Raw genomic sequence first — 22,003 nt, forward strand, 5'->3', positions numbered from 1 at the left:
GTCATAACCTTCACGTACACATCGATATTTACATCGGAGGATGTAGGAGAGTAGCCATTCTCTAATAAGGGGGGTCCGCCACATACTATACTCTGAGCCCCACAAAGTGAAACTAAGAACAAAAACGGGTCATTTTTAGAAGGCGAAAAATTCAAAAACTACAAAAAAATGTAAGAAATGGGCAAATCGCATTGACTTCTGCAATGTTAGGCGGTGATGTCTAGCAGATGCCACGTATCATCAGCCACAGCAAGCAGAGATGTGCCGGGTATAGTGAGAGCATGGGCCAGGGGGGCTCTTCACAAAGACGAGTGGCCACCTAGTTGGTTGAAGCTATTTACCTCTATGTTTATATTTCAGGATTGTAACATTTCCAAGAACAATGGGACTGTGGTAACTTCTTATATCTGTTATCCATGACCTCCTTCCTTCTAATATCAATTTTCATATTATGTTAATGAGCCAAAAGGACTCTAGGGGACGTTACCAGGGACCCTCCATGCGTTAGCTTCACATGCTGTTACACTTTCCACCTCCCACTGTATGAAATGACATCAGGCTGAGGGAGCAGAAGGAAAGGGAGAGACAGTGTAACAGCCTGTGAAGGCACAGTATGGAGGGCCTCTGGTATCGCCCCACAGAGCATAATTATAAAAGTTGATTTTAGAAGGCAGGAGGCCATGGATAACAGATATAAGCAGATACCACAGTACCGGTGCCTGGGTCTATGAGCAATGTCCCTGGTTGGATTCTGATTTCCTTTAATGTAGGATTCGGGTCAGCACCCATAGTGCTCTGGGTGAATTGGCTACATCTGGATACTGTGTGGGCCACCAGGTTGTTGTATTGGTTGCACTATGCTCAAGCTGTTGTGCAGCAGACTATATGACTATATGATTACTAGGCCTTGTATCATAGCCCTAAGGGAGGCATCACTGGACCTAACGCCAGCTCAGACTGGTAAGTCTCTCAGTATACTCAGCACTGGTAAGTCTAGCTCTCAGTATACTCAGCACTGGTAAGTCTAGCTCTCAGTATACTCAGCACTGGTAAGTCTAGCTCTCAGTATACTCAGCACTGGTAAGTCTAGCTCTCAGTATACTCAGCACTGGTAAGTCTAGCTCTCGGTATACTCAGCACTGGTAAGTCAAGCTCTCAGTATACTCAGCACTGGTAAGTCTAGCACTCAGTATACTCAGCACTGGTACCGTAAGTCTAGCTCTCAGTATACTCAGGACTGGTAAGTCTAACTCTCAGTATACTCAGCACTGGTAAGTCTAGCTCTCAGTATATTCAGCACTGGTAAGTCTAGCTCTCAGTATATTCAGCACTGGTAAGTCTAGCTCTCAGTATACTCAGGACTGGTAAGTCTAACTCTCAGTATACTCAGCACTGGTAAGTCTAGCTCTCAGTATATTCAGCACTGGTAAGTCTAACTCTCAGTATACTCAGCACTGGTAAGTCTAGCTCTCAGTATACTCAGCACTGGTAAGTCTAGCTCACAGTATATTCAGCACTGGTAAATCTAGCTCTAGGTATACTCAGGACTGGTAAGTCTATCTCTCGATATACTCAGGACTGGTAAGTCTAGATCTCGGTATACTCAGCACTGGTAAGTCTAGCTCTCGGTATACTCAGCACTGGTAAGTCTAGCTCTCGGTATACTCAGCACTGGTAAGTCTAGCTCTCGGTATACTCAGCACTGGTAAGTCTAGCTCTCGGTATACTCAGCACTGGTAAGTCTAGCTCTCGGTATACTCAGCACTGGTAAGTCTAGCTCTCGGTATACTCAGCACTGGTAAGTCTAGCTCTCGGTATACTCAGCACTGGTAAGTCTAGCTCTCGGTATACTCAGCACTGGTAAGTCTAGCTCTCGGTATACTCAGCACTGGTAAGTCTAGCTCTCGGTATACTCAGCACTGGTAAGTCTAGCTCTCGGTATACTCAGCACTGGTAAGTCTAGCTCTCGGTATACTCAGCACTGGTAAGTCTAGCTCTCGGTATACTCATCACTGGTAAGTCTAGCTCTCGGTATACTCAGCACTGGTAAGTCTAGCTCTCGGTATACTCAGCACTGGTAAGTCTAGCTCTCGGTATACTCAGCACTGGTAAGTCTAGCTCTCGGTATACTCAGCACTGGTAAGTCTAGCTCTCGGTATACTCAGCACTGGTAAGTCTAGCTCTCGGTATACTCAGCACTGGTAAGTCTAGCTCTCGGTATACTCAGCACTGGTAAGTCTAGCTCTCGGTATACTCAGCACTGGTAAGTCTAGCTCTCGGTATACTCAGCACTGGTAAGTCTAGCTCTCGGTATACTCAGCACTGGTAAGTCTAGCTCTCGGTATACTCAGCACTGGTAAGTCTAGCTCTCGGTATACTCAGCACTGGTAAGTCTAGCTCTCGGTATACTCAGCACTGGTAAGTCTAGCTCTCGGTATACTCAGCACTGGTAAGTCTAGCTCTCGGTATACTCAGCACTGGTAAGTCTAGCTCTCGGTATACTCAGCACTGGTAAGTCTAGCTCTCGGTATACTCAGCACTGGTAAGTCTAGCTCTCGGTATACTCAGCACTGGTAAGTCTAGCTCTCGGTATACTCAGCACTGGTAAGTCTAGCTCTCGGTATACTCAGCACTGGTAAGTCTAGCTCTCGGTATACTCAGCACTGGTAAGTCTAGCTCTCGGTATACTCAGCACTGGTAAGTCTAGCTCTCGGTATACTCAGCACTGGTAAGTCTAGCTCTCGGTATACTCAGCACTGGTAAGTCTAGCTCTCGGTATACTCAGCACTAGTAAGTCTAGCTCTCGGTATACTCAGCACTGGTAAGTCTAGCTCTCGGTATACTCAGCACTGGTAAGTCTAGCTCTCGGTATACTCAGCACTGGTAAGTCTAGCTCTCGGTATACTCAGCACTGGTAAGTCTAGCTCTCAGTATACACAGCACTGGTAAGTCTAGCTCTCGGTATACACAGCACTGGTAAGTCTAGCTCTCAGTATACTCAGCACTGGTAAGTCTAGCTCTCGGTATACTCAGCACTGGTAAGTCTAGCTCTCGGTATACTCAGCACTGGTAAGTCTAGCTCTCGGTATACTCAGCACTGGTAAGTCTAGCTCTTGGTATACTCAGCACTGGTAAGTCTAGCTCTCGGTATACTCAGCACTGGTAAGTCTAGCTCTCGGTATACTCAGCACTGGTAAGTCTAGCTCTCGGTATACTCAGCACTGGTAAGTCTAGCTCTCGGTATACTCAGCACTGTACGTCTGGCTCTCAGTATACTCAGCACTGTACGTCTGGCTTCTGTATTGGCTGTAGTTTCCATAGCTCTACAAGTCTCTGTATCCCGTGTACACCTCTCACACATATATACAGCACACTACACACGATGCGTGGGCTATAACACATGGCACCCGGCAGGATACACACACAGCTTCAAACACGGATCATCATACGACACGGCTAAACACCACCATAGACACTGCAAAGCACCGACACACAAAGAAGAGATAGGACGGAATCTGTTACAAATTTAGGAGCCAAGCAGACACTTTTGGAAGCCAATGGAGGAGCAAATCCACAATGATCTATTTATGAGCCCTAAAGGAGGAAGAAAAAAAAAAGACACGGGGATTTAGGTGGAAACCAGGGACTTTTGGTCAAGGTTCGGACTATTAACCTCTTACAGTTTTGTTGTTAGTTCCACTTTAAATCATCCAGAATATCATTGACATTAGAGATAATGAGATGATCGGAGACTACGAGGTCCGGGCTGTAATATGGAGACATAATTAGGGGGAGGGGGGAAGACGAGGGGGCGAAGACGAGTGTAACATAATGACAACATTCTTCATACGAGGACGAGATTCCATGAGATGGAGACTGCGTGTAATAAGAAGTGAGCGCTTATCTCCGCCGTGATGTATGGACGGAGAAGCCACATCGTATCTATATATAGATCCCAATATTATGCATCCTGCCCCGTAATGATGAACATATGTCACATCGGAGGAAAAAACGTATTGGATCATTGGTTACAGATGTCATCTGCTCGGAGAGAAGCGTTATCCTACATGAAGGAGCCAGATGAATGATGTCCTGGTGAGATGAGGCTTCTCCAAACTGGACACAGTCCTCGGATGGGAATTGTCTAATGAAATCCCACTTAAAGGGATGGTCTTATGAAGAAAATGTATCCCCTATCACATTACATTGGAAGGGCTGTGCAATTTAGAGTACAATGCTCCAGTGTGACCATCACCCTGGTGGGATGGGGGTAAAAGCACCCATGTTCTCATGATCGGCTGGGATCATAGAAGTTCCCTGATACCTCTACTGTACAGGAGACTCATACCTGAGACAGAGGCTCAGGTGAGAGAAAGTTCTGGTTTATCTGCTGTGAAAAACATTGAATTTCCCATTTTCTTGCAAAGTGCTGAGTTGGCAGAACTTAATGGACCTCATTAGAAGTCAAGGAGGTCCACCGAGCGCCACTAGAGTTCACATCCCGTATACAGCTAGGACAGAGTCTAAATGGAATCCTTTATTATATCAGTTTTCCACTATTTTCAAGATCCTTGCTTGCTGTCAGTGAATAGCAGTGCTCTGGGGCACATGCAGCCTCTGCTGGCCCCTGCTCACAGCTGAGGATTTGATACTTCTGCATCTGGTCTAATTGCATTCATTTCTCTTCTTTCCTGCAGTTTGTTACAATGTATCAGTGGGACAGTTTAGAAGAATTCCTTAAAGGGATTGTCAAGGGTTTAGAAAACATGGCTGCTTTCTTCCCACTCATATTAGAAGAGCTTGCTATAACAACTTAATACGTTCCATGCATCTCTATACAGATGAGCTGCAATGCCAACACACACCAGGGTCAAGTGTAGCGCTGTTTTGGGAAGAAAGCTGCCGTGGTCTTTCAACCTCCGGACCTCTCCTTTAACAATAAGTTGCTAACAAAGGGTCTGGAACCTGCAGTGATCAGAAGTGAGGTGCAAGTATTTGCTCAATATCCCTGCAGTGCCCCCACAGGGAAAAGTCAGAATTACACAATCCTCCAGAATTACACAGCGACAACCCTTTATACATGTTATGAATATACTGAATAAAGCTACTCTGCTTTCCTAGATTCCTGAAAGGCAAAAATGTTTAGTTCTTTAAGACACTGCTATAGTAAAAAAACTGGAAAATTTGTTCAGGATCCAGGGAAAGCTGGGTGACACAGGGGCAGGGGTGGCAGTATAGTTAGTGTATTAGGTGTATATGATGTATGCGTGTATGTGGTGTGTATATACTGTATGTCTGTATATTTTATTGTATATGTTATTGTATATGTGTGTGTATGTATATGTGATGTGTGTGGTGCATATCTACTGTATGTGTGTATAGCCTGAATGTCTGTATATGGCATCGTATATATGTGGTTATTTACTGTATGTGTGTATTTATGTGATGTTTATATGCTGCATGGGTGTGTGCATTTACTGTATGTCTGTATATGGTATTGTATGTATGTGCGTATGTATATGTGGTGTGTGTACTACATGCATGTTTATGTTGTATGTGTGGTGTGTATAAATTCTGTATTTTTGTATATGGTATTGTATGTACAGTATATGTGTATATGCTGTTTCTGTATATGGCATTGTGTGTGTATACATGCCATATGTGTGTAAGTATATATATATATGTGTGTGTGTGCATGTGTGTTTGTATATGCTGTATGTGTGTATATATATATGAGTGTATAAAAATATGATTGATTGTAACTCACATGTGTGAGTTTTTTTTTAAGGGGGAAGGGGCCCCATTCAGAATTCTGCTATGAGCCCCATCCTCTCCCAGTTACGCCCCTGGGGTCGCTTCCTATTTGGTTCCCAATCTAAAAGAAACCTCAGAACAAAGTTACTGACACAAGGACTTAGATTTACCGGAGAAGATCTGGAGATCTTAAGGAGAATTTGACCCAAATACCAGGCGCTGGTAACATTGTCTTACTAGTCACTGAGTAGCAGGGTCTTCATTTGCATAGTCTGAAAAATACACATTCCCTTAATTTCTCCAAGGAGCGTGCAAAGAGCACGGAACAGGCGCGAGACACATCAGAAAAAAAAATCAAAGACAAGTCCCTGACCAACTCGTCCGCCTTCAAGGACGCCATGTAGGTCAAGCGAGCCCCCATTTCCGCTCGCCGTAATATATTCCTATGTGACATTCACTTTAACAAGCGATATATATTTTAACCTGAATGAGAAATGTGCCTCGAAACGCGCCGGAGCCCCCACGATTTTTTCTTTTTTTTTACGCAGGATTTTTATGCAATGCCTCTGTTTATAGGTCAAATAAATGAGTGCACGGACAAGGCACATCTGCATTGTTAGAGGCGACCTTCACCAGCCTCCGCCAAGGTCACCGCTCCGGAAATAAGGAGACGCCGCTTACCGTCTTCTATCCAATTCGAGGGTTTTTTTTGGTGTTTTTTAAAATTTCTTTGCTTTAGTCAATCTAAGTTCAACCGTCTTATCGTTTCAGCCAACAAGCTTACAAAATTTATGTAGATTAAAATTCATGGGCGACCCCGGTGTGCGCGGTCCGGAGTATTAAGATTGATTAGGACGGCCGATGGCGCGATTAAAGAAGTCGCCGTTTACTGTTGTAATTAATTAGGCGTTCGCACACAACAATAACCAGAAGAAAGTGCTGAGCCCCGCGCAATCGCTGAGAGGTCCCAGATTTAGTGCGAGGATTGTGGACATCCAGACACCTGACCTTGGCCGGGACCTGTCAGCACCACTAATTAAAGGGGTTGTCAATTAACAGGACAGGTCATTAATAGGTGAGCGGATCCATCACACTATTTATGGCTGCAGTGACCCTGGTTGCCCACCACACTAGGACGGAGCTGTCTGAAATGTCAAATCCCGTCCCACCTATTATGTTACTTGTCCAGAAAATCCCTTTAACCAGCCCATTCTTTCCCCTTATATCTCCCAAATCACTGCACTAGTAAGTAATGAGCACTTCATAAACTTTTATAAATATCTTCTCTCTACCAAAGTGATCTGTGATTTTGGAGAAAAATCTATTTTCACTTTTATGCAAATGAGCTCCTCGGTGCACCAGGGGCGGGACTATACATACAGGTGCACTGTTTTATACTTCCTACTCCCTCTTCCTATAGGGATGTCAGTCATTGTGGCAGATTTACTTACCCGTTCCATTCGCGATCCAGCGGCGCGTTCTCTGCGCTGGATTCGGGTCCGGACGGGATTTATTAAGGTAGTTCCTCCGCCATCCACCAGGTGGTGCTGCTGCGCTGAAAAACATCGGAACGCGCTGGAGTTCACCGAGCCGGGCTGAGTGAAGGTAAGTGCAAGCTCCGCAACTGATTTTTTGTTTTAAATGCAGCGTTTTTTCCGAATCCGTCGGGTTTTCGTTCGGCCACGCCCCCCAATTTCCATCGCGTGCATGCCAGCGCCAATGCGCCACAATCTGATCGCGTGCGCCAAAATCCCAGGGCAATTCAGGGGAAATCGGCGCAAATCGAAATATTCGGGTAACACGTCGGGAAAACGCAAATCGGGCTCTTAGTAAATGACCCCCACTATGTAAGATAAGGCGCAGGGACTCAAAACCACTAAGTGCCGAACTTTGCCGTGCGCCAGAAAATGGCGCATAAATGCGCCAAATTAACCGGATTTTTGCGCTAAAAGATGCTCAAAACAGTCTAACAGACTATGATTAATGTCCCCCTAGATTTTCACTTTTAAGCAAATGAGCTCCTCGGTGCACTAGGGGCGGGACTATACACACAGGTGCACTGTTTTATACTTCCTACTCCCTCTTCCTATAGGAATGTCAGTCATTGTGTACAGGGACAGCAGGGGTCTCAGCATAACAAGGGAAACAGGAGCCCCAGAAGTTATGGCCCCACCCCTCGAGCACCGAGACACTTATTTGCATAAAGAAAAAAAAAACTAGTAATTTTTTACAAATATGACATATAACAGAATACTTATAACATGGACTACACTATGCTGTTCTCTCTAGTCAGGTGATTTGGGATCTTGTAGATCCCCTTTAACTATTGCGCTGCCTTTTATGACATCTCTTACTGCAGTTCTTTTACTTTACTATATTATCATTTGTGTTATTGTTGCAATAATTATTCTGTTACACAATCGTCTTTCCCTCTAGTGACCTTGTGCTGCCCATATGAAGAAGCAGAGCGGCAGTGCGACACAATCCCAGCGCAAACCCCAGTTAAATACCTGTCAAAGCTGCGCAAATCCCGAAAACCGCGAAAAGTCAGACGAAAGTGCGATCTGCGACCCTAAGTAAATAAGCCCCATAATGTTGATTTTGGAGTTTAAACTCTGATAGTCAGAGTTACTGGACGCTGATTATTCTCACATTGTCACCTCCTGGAAACTAAGACAAACTGATTGGGATTTATTCTGGAGGCAATGCAGTGCAGATTCCGCACGTTCAGCTCTGCTACATTATACATTATACACAGTAGATATGAATTTATCCAAATACAAAATAAATAAACAACAAGATGAAACAAGAATCACATAAAGCGGCAACTATGTATCATATCACTGGGTGTAACCGCCTCCTACCTCCACCAGAGGGCAGCACATGCTACAGAACCGACAGGCGGCCAAATAAGATTCTGCTAAGGTAAATGGATTGTAAGCTCCTGTGGTCAGGAATCCTACATTCATACAGTGTAATCTATGATAAGAGTACTGGCTCTAGGGATATGTGGTCCGTCTTAGTAATCGTTGGATATCCTAAAAATAATTGTTTAACTGCTGTCTAGGGGAGGCAAATAAAAAAGATAGATAGATAGATAGATAGATAGATAGATAGATAGATAGATAGATAGATAGATAGATAGATAGATAGATAGGAGATAGATAGATAGGAGATAGATAGATAGATAGATAGATAGATAGATAGGAGATAGATAGATAGATAGATAGATAGATAGATAGATAGATAGGAGATAGATAGATATGAGATAGATATGAGATAGATAGGAGATAGATAGATAGATAGATAGATAGATAGATAGATAGATAGATAGATAGATAGATAGATAGGAGATAGATAGGAGATAGATAGATAGATAGATAGATAGATAGATAGATAGATAGGAGATAGATAGATAGATAGATAGATAGATAGATAATAGGAGATAGATAGATAGATAGATAGATAGATAGATAGATAGATAGATAGATAGGAGATAGATAGATAGGAGATATATAGATAGGAGATAGATAGATAGGAGATAGATAGATAGATAGATAGATAGATAGATAGATAATAGGAGATAGATAGATAGGAGATAGATAGATAGATAGATAGATAGGAGATAGATAGATAGGAGATAGATAGATAGATAGGAGATAGATAGATAGATAGATAGATAGATAGATAGATAGATAGATAGATAGATAGATAGATAGATAGGAGATAGATAGGAGATAGATAGATAGATAGATAGATAGATAGGAGATAGATAGATAGATAGATAGATAGATAGATAGATAGATAGATAGATAATAGGAGATAGATAGATAGATAGATAGATAGATAGATAGATAGATAGATAGATAGGAGATAGATAGATAGGAGATATATAGATAGGAGATAGATAGATAGGAGATAGATAGATAGATAGATAGATAATAGGAGATAGATAGATAGGAGATAGATAGATAGATAGATAGATAGGAGATAGATAGATATGAGATAGATAGATAGATAGGAGATAGATAGATATATAGATATATAGATAGATAGGAGATAGATAGATAGATAGATAGATAGATAGATAGATAGATAGGAGATAGATAGATAGATAGATAGATAGGAGATAGATAGATAGGAGATAGATAGATAGATAGATAGATAGATAGATAGATAGATAGATAGGAGATAGATAGATAGGAGATAGATAGATATACAAGATATATAAATGGATGGATAAATAGATATATAGAACATTCCGATGTTTTCTCTGTTATATTTCTGTATCTTTGAAGAAGATAAAATATAACCCCCCCCCCCTCATGCGTCTGTATGTGGGGACGCGCAGGCACCAGGGATAAAGTTGATGGATATTTTATTTTGATAACTATCTCCACTCGCAGCACAAATGCTTCTATTATAGCTGCCAAGCCCCGGCTTAATCACCTCCATTTATTACTGCTCCAGAGTGAGTTGGGGAGAATTCTCTCATTAAAATCTCTAATATTCCGAGTTAAAGATGCTAAATTAGATCTTTCTTCCCTTCCCTTTCCAGCGACTGCTTTATGGAATATGGTTGATTGTTACAAATGGAAAAGAATAATGATCCGGGCGCTGGTGGATTACACATGTCTCATTGTAATTTACTTACTTCACTCTTTAGGAAAACTTAAAGGGGAACTCCAGGAAGTTCTCTTGTTGTGTGGGGATGTGGACAGGGCCTGACACAGTTTTCTAGTACTACATTTTCTTTTTGAGTTTTAGTTTTTCGCCTTGCAATGGACGACAAGGGGTCACAACATAAGGCAATCGCATTGTAGGTCTAGAGCCCCCTGCTGGTGACATCACAACCTACACAGGATCCATGTTTTTAACCCTTTTGCTCTGAGATTGTTAACATGGACAAGGACAGTGATTGGAAAAAAAATGCTGAGATATGGCCCATATATCCATATGCCCTTGTCATAGACCCCCACCCAAATAACCGATTCTTAAAGGAAATCTCCCATCAAAATCCATCCTGATAAACCAGGGACATTACTCATAGATCCAGGCACCAGGACTGTGGGAATCTTCTTATATGTGTTATCCATGGCCTCCTTCCTTCCAATATAAACGTGAAAAATTATGCTAATGAGTTACCAGAGCCCATCCGTGCTGTAGCTTTAGAGATTACACTGTACAGGAGCACTTTCCCACTGTGTGAGACTACAGCAGGCAGAGGAAGGGGGAAGTGCTGAGAAAGCAGAGGGAGAGGAAGAGACAGTGTAACAGCCTGTGAAGCTACAGCACAGAGAGGTTCAGGTAACACTCCTAGCTCATTAACGTCATTATAAAATATATGATTTTAGAAGGAAGGAAGTCCTGGATCTATGAGTAAGTGTCCCCGGTTGATCATGATGGATTTTGATGGTAGATTTCCTTCAAGGTTTTGCCCATATTCCTATAATCTGATTCCTGTGTAAATTTAAGTCCTTGAGTTGGCGGTTTTAAAAAAAGTTTCTTATTTATTGCATAGTTTCTGGGATATATAAAAGCAGGACTGCTGAGAGTCACCCAGCTTTCCCAGGACTATGTAACCTGGAGAGGTCCATCACGGGTCACAGTAAGGGAGATCTGTGGGTGTAATACCTGGGTAGGGGTGGATTCCATTGGCGAACACGGCTTCCGCTGCAGGCTGCCCGTTAGCTTGTGGTGGGAGGCCAGTGAATCCATTAACCCCGATAGGTGATGGAATGCTAGGCACGGCTGGTGCGGTGATCCCTGGCGGTGTGCTTCCACCTGCAGGGACAAAAAACAAGCAGTTACCTCCCCAGAATGCATCTGTGTAGAATAGAATTTACATATATAGAGAGCGAGGCTGAAGTTATCATTTCTATTAGAGGAAACAGGAGGGCATGAGCATGATGGGTAAAAATGACACGCTCCAGGCTTGAACTATCCACATGCAGAGATCAGTCTGAGATGTGCTATATGCGCTGAGTCCTGTGAGTGCTCTGTGCAGAATCTCCAGCGTATCTTATCTTATAAGTAGCTTATAAATGATAAGTTGTTTCCGATTGACCCTTCCTGCCTACTGCTTGTAAGCATTCACAGGGACTAAGCTAATACTGACTAAGGCTGCATTATATAGAGGCCAGTCTGAGATGTGCTATATGTGATGAGTCCTGTGTGTGCATTGTGCAGAATCTATAGGGTATCTTATAAGATTGTAGTTTCATCTTGAACCTTCCTGCCTCCTGCTTGCAAGAATTTACAGGGATTAACCTAATACTAGGCTGCATTATTTACTGCATAGGTCAGTCAGAAATGTACTATATATGCAAGTCCTGCATATATATAAACTAGCAGCTTCATGTGGATCCTTCCTGCCTCCTGCTTGTAAGCATTCCCAGAGATTAACCTAATATTGACTAAGGCTGTATTATATAAAGGTCAGTCTGAGATGTGCTATATGCGAGTACTGTGTGTGCATTGTGCGGAATCTATAGGTTAACTTATAAAGTAGTAGCTTCATGTGGATCCTTCCTGCCTCCTGCTTGTAAGCATTCCCAGGGATTAACCTAATACTGACTAAGGCTGCATTATATAGAGGTCAGTCGTAAATGTGCCATTTGTGCTCAGTCCTGTGGCACACGACTACTGAATGGAAACCCCCGGAGACGCAGTAGTGGACCCACATAGAGGAGTTTAATCAAACCCTCTATTGAATTTAAGTTCTAGCTTCTTCCATTATCTTTAATGGATAAAGGAATAGGAGCGGGGCTACAATCTGTTGCACGTGCAGCGATAATTTGACAATGTAGCCTTAATTTAGCGTGAGGTCAGGGCAGGCTCACCCATGGCACCCAGCTCTGGAGCAGTGTATTCATGTGCTATACATACTTCCAGTCCAGCACCTTACTGGTTAAATTATACAATGAATTATAATTCAGGAGGAAAAAAATGCAGAAATGCCGCAGGCGAATCATTCCCCCCCCCCAGGCCTGCGTTTACCCAATGTTAATTGAGTACTAATTACGCTCATATTGTTCTCCCGTCACCTACATGGCTGTCACGTCGCCTCGCATCCCGAGGCCCCCCCTCCGCACCCTTCCCCCACCCACACTGATATTCGGAAAGTTCTAGGGATCCGGCATCTCCTCAGGAGATACACTGACAGTCTCCGCGCGAGGGCAAAATTAACACCCGGGCGGATGCACTTTTCCCGTCATCCATTAAAAAAAAACTGAGAAAAAAGGAAAAAAAGAGTGAAATTTTCCCCGTCACTTGTGTTGGCGGCTTCTCTTTTATTATGGGAGCTGACAGCGGCGCCTTGATGTGACAGTTCCTTGTGTGCGCTCCTGACTGTGCTGTACGTCTGATGAAAGCGCCAAAGATTTTCCACTGCCTTCTCCGCAGCTTTTCCGCTTACTAAGCACTCAGCCGCCGCTACTTTCTTTATGTGAAGTGTTGCTGTTTCAGCATGTGCTCATGTATAGCACAGAGAGTAACGTCACCGCCGCCCCACACGGCTTAATCATATTTGGACAGCGCCCGATCCGGGATAGAAGAAGAAAGGAAGAAGAGGAGCTTAAAGGGGAAGCACTATAAAGAGTGCGTGACCTCAGCGCAATTCATTTCATATAATATACCCTGGTAGGACCAGACGTCATGTTAAACAGATCAATATCACATACTACAGTAAGTTGTGTAAGGGTAAGTTGTTGGTTGGGTAAGTTGTTGGTTGGGTAAGTTGTTGGTTGGGTAAGTTGTTGGTTGGGTAAGTTGTTGGTTGGGTAAGTTGTTGGTTGGGTAAGTTGTTGGTCGGGTAAGTTGTTGGTCGGGTAAGTTGTTGGTCGGGTAAGTTGTTGGTCGGGTGCTGTAGATTTCTTACCTGATGTGGGCGTCATAGGAGCAGCCGCCAGGCCGTTCATGTTCAGGGCAGCCATCTGTTGCATCTGGGCGGCTGCGAAGGCGGCCATTGGGTTCAAGTATCCACCCTGTGCTACGGAAGCCATAATGGCGGCTTGCTGCTGCATCAGCTGGAACAAAGAGAACAGACAAAAAATATCAGAAGTTACTGGCGGGGCCCCCCCAATTCCCCAAAAACATACTTAAGCATGGACAAATATCACCATCTGTAATGGCCATGGCTTGGGGGTCTAGTAGGTCTAGTCTCCTGCCCCCTATTGATAATCTGTTTGATTCCGTCTACTGACAATAATTCTTTTCCCACAATTGTCAATCAGTTTCCCTTCCCCTATTACCAATCAGTCTCCTTCCCCTTCTGACAACCAGTCTCCTTTCCCCTAGTGTCAATTGGTCTCCTCCCCCTACTGACAATCCATCTCCTTCTCCTCATCGTCAATCAATCTCCTTCCCCTACTGGCAACGCAGCTTTTTCCTGAGGTCAGGGCAGGCTGGCACGCAGGTTGTGTTTCTTCTTCATTGACTGTTACACCTGACCAGTCCAGCTACCCCCCACATCTGAACAACCCAGCTGTGCAATATATGAGAAACCCTGCACTAATGCAGAAGACAAGACCAGCTGCTCTATATGAACACCCCATCTCTGCTCTATATGAACATCCCAGTGCTGCTCTATATGAACATCCCATCTCTGCTCTATATGAACATCCCATCTCTGCTCTATATGAACATCCCAGCCCTGCTCTATATGAACATCCCAGCCCTGCTCTATATGAACATCCCAGCCCTGCTCTATATGAACATCCCAGCTCTGCTCTATATGAACATCCCTGTTCTGCTCTATATGAACATCCCATCTCTGCTCTATATGAACATCCCAGTGCTGCTCTATATGAACATCCAAGCGCTGCTCTATATGAACATCCAAGCGCTGCTCTATATGAACATCCCAGCGCTGCTCTATATGAACATCCCAGCGCTGCTCTATATGAACATCCCAGCGCTGCTCTATATGAACATCCCAGCACTGCTCTATATGAACATGCCAGCTCTGCCTTATATGAATATCCCAGCTCTGCTCTATATGAACATCCCAGTGCTGCTCTATATGAACATCCCATCTCTGCTCTATATGAACATACCAGCCCTGCTCTATATGAACATCCCAGCTCTGCTCTATATGAACATCCCAGCTCTGCTCTATATGAACACCCCAGCTCTGCTCTATATGAACATCCCAGCACTGCTCTATATGAACATCCCAGCTCTGCCTTATATGAACATCCCAGCGCTGCTCTATATGAACATCCCAACGCTGCTCTATATGAACATCCCAGCTCTGCTCTATATGAACATCCCAGCTCTGCTCTATATGAACATCCCAGCTCTGCTCTATATGAACATCCCAGCTCTGCTCTATATGAACATCCCAGCTCTGCTCTATATGAACATCCCATCTCTGCTCTATATGAACATTCCAGCCCTGCTCTATATGAACATCCCAGCCCTGCTCTATATGAACATCCCAGCCCTGCTCTATATGAACATCCCAGCCCTGCTCTATATGAACATCCCAGCTCTGCTCTATATGAACATCCCTGTTCTGCTCTATATGAACATCCCATCTCTGCTCTATATGAACATCCCAGTGCTGCTCTATATGAACATCCCAGTGCTGCTCTATATGAACATCCCATCTCTGCTCTATATGAACATACCAGCCCTGCTCTATATGAACATCCCAGCTCTGCTCTATATGAACACCCCAGCTCTGCTCTATATGAACATCCCAGCTCTGCTCTATATGAACATTGCAGCGCTGCTCCATATGAATATCCCAGCTCTGCTCTATATGACCACCCCAGCGCTGCTCTATATGAACATCCCAGCGCTGCTCTATATGAACATCCCAGCGCTGCTCTATATGAACATCCCAGCTCTGCTCTATATGAACATCCCAGGGCTGCTCTATATGAACATCCCAGCGCTGCTCTATATGAACATCCTAGCGCTGCTCTATATGAACATCCCAGCGCTGCTCTATATGAACATCCCAGCTCTGCTCTATATGAACATCCCAGCGCTGCTCTATATGAACATCCCAGCGCTGCTCTATATGAACATCCCAGCGCTGCTCTATATGAACATCCCAGCTCTGCTCTATATGAACATCCCTGCTCTGCTCTATATGAACATCCCAGCTCTGCTCTATATGAACATCCCAGCGCTGCTCTATATGAACATCCCAGCGCTGCTCTATATGAACATCCCAGCGCTGCTCTATATGAACATCCCAGCGCTGCTCTATATGAACATCCCAGCGCTGCTCTATATGAACATCCCAGCGCTGCTCTATATGAACATCCCAGCACTGCTCTATATGAACATCCCAGCTCTGCCTTATATGAACATCCCAGCGCTGCTCTATATGAACATCCCAACGCTGCTCTATATGAACATCCCAGCTCTGCTCTATATGAACATCCCAGCTCTGCTCTATATGAACATCCCAGCTCTGCCTTATATGAACATCCCAGTGCTGCTCTATATGAACATCCCAACGCTGCTCTATATGAACATCCCAGCGCTGCTCTATATGAACATCCCAGCTCTGCTCTATATGAACGTCCCAGCTCTGCTACACCTTCCCCCAGCAGACCTCACACGCCATCTGACCAGGTCGGCTCTGCTGTATGTGACCAGTCCAGCTCTGCTACATCCTACCCACCCAGCTAGAGCCTGGCGCATCTGCTATGTCCTAGAATGAATTTCCCTGATAAACATGATATTTTTCCTGGCGCTCATCACAAAGATAAATTGCTCAGCGCAGTTGGTTATCTGGATGGTACCGCACTACATCTGGCTGTGGGCACCGGATCAATAACCTCACCCCAGTCACCCCCACCCGCCAGCAGAAACAAATAGCCCGCCGCAGGGCTTTCTGGTGCTCCGCTCCTCTCTGGAACGCATAGTCCATTGCATTCTGGGATTGGAGGGCGCACTTTGTTGTTCGGGCGCCGGGCAGCTGCACCAGATTCTCATGTATATTTAACACCGGTCCCGGTGCCAACGCTCCTCTCCATGCCAGAGCCGTCGCAGAAACTCCAGTCATTTTAATAAGGTTCTGGCAACCTCATTCGTCATAGTGTAATATTAAAGTTTTATTAAATTTAGATCCTTTGTGGTCCCATGTGCGACTCGTAACCACCGCCACGATAGCCACGTGCTGTTATAAGGAGCTATGGCAGGGCAGTGCCACGCAGGGTCCTGGTAACTCCTGTGGTCTAATGGTCCTTCCACAAGCACTGACAATGGATAAAGTTGGGGGCCTTGCTACAAATTTAGTTTTGGGGCCCAAAAACTTCAGGTTCAAGAGGGCGACTCCTTTAATAACATGGGTTACAGCCAATTCTTTCACCAAAAATGTTGCCCTTGTTGAAACAGGTGCATTACACAAGACAATATAGAGCAGCAGGAAGGGGACTTCAGGGAACATCTACATAAAGAAAGATACAATGTAGCAAATGGTCATTGAGCCTCAGGAGACAAGATTTGCTTTTTGGAGCAGATCCAGAAACCAGATTCGCAGGCTGGTTCTACTCTAACTTGACTTGGACCTTATGGTTGGACAAAGTCTTGCACAGTTTCTTATCACCTGGATAAGTAGATTCGGGAAAACGTATTCAGAAGTCGCTGATTGAATGAAGTGAGGATAAATAGGAAAGGAGCGGCTGTCAAGTATGTCCAATCAATGGACATGGGGCTGACAAAGATTGGGGCTGGTGTTAGGGTGGAGAAAAGTGGGCAATTGCACAGGGCCCCAATCACTAACAGGGCCCCCTGCCGCTCGTGTCTCTTTGCAGCCAGGACCCCATTAAAATCCAATGCAATCTTTTAGAAGTAACTGGAGTAAGGGAGGGGGGGGGGTCCGGATCTCTGTACTGAGTGGGGCCCCAGCAATCATACATTTACTGGCCATCATGTAGAAATGAGATAAATGTTGATTGTAGAAAAGCCCTTTAAATAAGGATGAGTTGAGCTGCAATACCTGTGGAGGTTGGTGAAGGGGCTCTTTGAGTTACAGACATGTTTTTTTAACAGACTAGTTTACTGTGAGGGCAAAGATCAAGCAACAGGACCTTTGTGTCATGTGATGCCCAACAGGTCCTGCACTAAGAACAAGACAGTTTCCATTAAAGTCATCTTCCACAGCCCCTGCTTTTTGCTAATGAGTTAAAAAAAAAAAACCTAAATGAACATTCAGGATCTTAAAGGGAACCTGTCAGGTTGTTTGGAGCCACTAAACCTCCAGCATGTCTATATCTAGGTGGGTCCAAGAGTCCAAATGCTATTTACAGTACAATCTAGAGAGATGGGAAAGAAGTGAGGGGTCTGCAGCCGGGCCCCCCTTATCTGCACAATGGGCAGGATGTATCATTGGTTGATATATGGTGTGCCCCCCTCCGGATCCCACCAATCGGTTCTCTGGGAGGCCAGACAACTATTGCCCTATTCCTGGCACTCTGCCATGAGGCGCACCCCACTTTATGCCCACCTACACCCAGTTGGAATGGAGATGGGAAAATTGGGGAAAAAAGGCAAAAATTCCCACGGCCCCATGTATGTAATTATATACATCCCAGGGCGACGTCCCGCAGTGCATGGAGTGCCCGCTTTGGTTCATGGAGGGATGCTGGGGACTGAGATTTGGCCCTGTTGGCCCCTCAGCAGCTCTGGGCCCCGGCACTTGCCCAGGTATGTCGGGTCCTGGCGCTGAGCCTGAGCGGACCTGATGTTTTCGTTCGGGTTAAGGGGTTGGGTCCGACACAACTGACCGGGACATATTGCTGCGGAAGAACCAATCCGGCAAATTGACCCCCCTACCTACTAGCCAAGGGCACACCCTTCTTCCTAGGGGCATAATTTGCTGGTTTGGCTTTTCAGACGGAAATATAACCCAATCTTAAGGGCAAAACCCGAACCCTGAACGGAAACAACGGCTGCACTCATCTCTACCCCTGAATCCTTACCCCTCTCTATATCCTGGTGGTCCTGAGATAAATAAATTTGGGGCTCTAAACCCCCTGCTGGAGGTCTGACGCTCCTAAAGCAGCTGCGGGTTCTGCTATAACCAGGAATACAAGTGGTTAAGTTGCAGAACTTTTCTCGGAGTTGAAGCCTAATTTCCATAAAGCCTCTGATCAATGGCACAGACTGAATATTGCTCCATTTCCCTCACCCTCAGTAGGAGCGGGGTATTGTCTTCTCCAGGCGAGCGGCATAGAAGCAGCGCGGAATGATAAAACCCCGGATCCGGGCGGGAGGAGTAATGGAGGCGATGGTCTGTACATTAGCCTTTATGCGCCGTAAATGGCTCCTTAGTGTACTGAACTTGAATATGGACGGTGCATTAGGACTCGGCTCTCAGGTCTAATTACACCCATTATATTTGCACTTTCACCAGCACAAAGACCGTGACGGCTTTTTTTTGAAAAATCTGCAGAATTTGGAACAAAAGGGAAGAGAAAAAAACACTACCCAGCTTTCCGCTGCAGCCGCCATCCCCTTCTGCATCCGCCGTCTACTCGCTGCTGCCCAAGTTTTACAAATTAATTGTGTCTTCAGGAAAGTGGAACCTAATTTGCTTTGCGTTTGCAGACACTTAATTATGGGTCTAATACATAAAGAAGCGAGAAAGGTGGAAAGTAATAATAAACTACGGAGCGGTCACTTGTTAAATCCAGGGAGGGGAGGGGGGCGCACAGGGAACCAAACACAGGGTTTACTCTGTATTAGGAAACCGGAAACGAGGATTGATACATTGTATAAATCAGATCAGTCTGTACTGTTCAGCCTATTCCGGAAAAGCTGGGTGACAACTCAGGGCACCCAGCTTTCCTAGACTAAACCATACTAGATATGCATTGCCAGTACTAATCAGTATGACATCTTTAGCAGGGATTTCACTTAAAGGAAATCTCCTTTATAATAACCCAGGGACATTACTCATAGATCCAGGCACCGGGACTGCGATAATCTTCTTATATTTGTTATCCATGGCCTCCCTCCTTCTAAAATCAACTTTTAAAATTATGCCAACGAGCCAGAAGGGCTCTGGGGGTGTTACCATAGCCCCTCCGTGCTGTAGCTTCACAGGCTGTTACACTGTCTTTGCCTCCCAAACCCCTCAGCACTTCCCCCTCCCTCTGCCTTATGTAATCTTACTAGAGCCCGGAAAGTTTTAGCACAAAGTGGATTCTGATGATAGATTTCCTTTATACTCTCTAGAAATCTTGGATTTCCCTTTCTCTTATAATTTCATAATCCAGTTGCTGGGAAAGCTGGGTGAAGAGTGCCATATGGCAAACAAGGAACAAGGAGAGAGGTAAGAGTCTCCACTTGCACAGTTAGTGCTGATCAGTCCCTGGGGGTGATCAGCCATGGCTGCTCCTGGGTGGTCTTCTGTGGGCTACATGGGTTTACTTAAGGCAATGGTGGGGGGGCACTAGGGTAAATATGGGTGTCCTGCAAACTATTTCCATTTATGGGTGAAAAAGCAGAGCCCCTATCTGGTCCTATGGTTGTAATACACTGTAACAATGAAACCTCCTGCACACAGTACACATTTCATCATACAAAAATATGATGCAAGGACTCCCTCTCTGCTGGCCAAACTGCAGTGCCTGTACTAGCACGGCATTTAGGCTGGCAGACAAGGGGGTCCTTGCATCGTATTTCTATATGATGCAAGGACTCCCATCTTCTGGAATTTCCATGAGCTGACCATTTTCTTCAAGTGCTGGACCTTCTAATCCTACTGTGATGGGGACAGCTGGAGGACTTATTGCTTTTGTTTACCATTGAGGTCCAAACTATAGGCACGCATGGGAGGCAGTCACACCTTGTTACCTACCCCCTTGTCTAACCTCTCCTATCATGTTGTGAAACAACCCTTCCCCTATTACAAAAAATAAGATATTTGGTTCCTTGACTTGGAGTATGAGGGATCCCCTTCAGACACCAGCAGAGAACATTCTGATATATATATTTAGCGGCTTATATAAGGGCAGAACAGATGCCGCTGCCGTCACACTGAGCATTATGTCCAGAAGAAACAAGAAAACTCCAGCTTTCCTAATGAACATCCGCCTCATCATACAGGGAAGTCCTCCCGGACCTCGGCGTCTCCATCCTGTGTGACAGCGAGGACCAGAGACGTGGGTTACATGGGGAAAGTTCTGACACAACTAGTTAGGACTTTGGCGCGCCGGGTCTCAGGGGGAGGGAAGTGCATTTTAGGTTATCACATTCTATTTGCTTGCTGGATAAGTCAGACACAAGGGCGGCTAATGCAGGGTGATGCCTCCCCATGTAATGATCTGGAGGGGAAGGCTCGGCGCTCCATGCGGAGTCACTTCATGTCATTCCCCGGCCGATCACAGCATTTCCAATGAACTCTCTGTCCCTGGGATTTGTAAACAAAGTCCTCCAAACCAATAACCCGCCGAGTGCGGACAGCGGAGAGCTGGGAATGGAGGGATCGGAGGGACTGAGAGCGGAGGATGTCTGGCGTGAGCTGTGATGTATGTGTCATCTCTAGAAGTGACACGTGAGTGGGGGGGGTCCTGACCACATCGATGGCAAGGAAATCCCTAAGGTCGCAGTCTGGTTTTGACCTCTTAAGTCGGCTGTATTTATTAGGGGGGGCAAAGGGGAACCCATTCTAGTGTTCTGGGGGGGTCCAACAGTTTGACCTACCTGGAAGTCATCACCTCCCCTGTGGATCAGCAGGAGAGGGATATAACCAGAATACTGTCATTTTAAGTATTTTTAGTATTAAAAACAACTTTTTTCCCCATCATTTCTTGCTGCCATACATTGGGTGCTGAACAGAATCAGTCTTGTTCCCCCTCTGACAGTTAAAGGGGTTGACCACCTTTTTATATAAGTCGCCCATGAACCATTACTGCCTTAATAATATTCCCTGAATGTCGATCACGTGATTCAGCAGTCGTGCTACTTACTTTAGTGCTGTGTGCAGACTCTTTGTTACATTGTATATATATGTAGAGGGCAGCATGGTAAGAACAGGGGAGCTATCACAGGAGGCAAACACCCCGATACATGTACATACAGAAACATGTCTAATGGAAGAGATTTGTTGGCCAACCCCTTTAAGCCCCTTATCCTTCCCTTGCAGTCATCTCAGCAATACTGTGATCAACTTCTCAATCTTTGCTTCTTTCCTGACAAGCAGGGCAAATAGCTATTTGTATTGGCTGTGCTGGACTCAACCTGAATGGACATGTCTTTTACTATACGCTTTAAACACCAG

General features: G+C 44.9%; 1 protein-coding gene across 10 annotated transcripts in view; it reads right to left on the reverse strand.

The window, feature by feature from the left end:
* CELF4 (CUGBP Elav-like family member 4) overlaps positions 1-22,003 on the reverse strand; it is an 893,342-nt gene that overhangs the window by 77,300 nt on the left and 794,039 nt on the right. For all 10 annotated transcript variants that reach the window (XR_011852739.1, XM_072132849.1, XM_072132843.1 and 7 more), the window contains exons 7-8: positions 13,634-13,781; positions 11,389-11,538 (exon numbers count right to left, since the gene is read on the reverse strand). Coding sequence is in view for 9 of the 10 variants with exons in the window: in XM_072132849.1 (XP_071988950.1) it covers positions 11,389-11,538; positions 13,634-13,781 (298 nt within the window). In the remaining variant the exon portion in view is untranslated. The remainder of the gene's footprint in view (positions 1-11,388; positions 11,539-13,633; positions 13,782-22,003) is intronic.

This window comes from Engystomops pustulosus, chromosome 1 (assembly GCF_040894005.1).
Source record: "Engystomops pustulosus chromosome 1, aEngPut4.maternal, whole genome shotgun sequence".
NCBI lineage: Eukaryota > Metazoa > Chordata > Amphibia > Anura > Leptodactylidae > Engystomops > Engystomops pustulosus.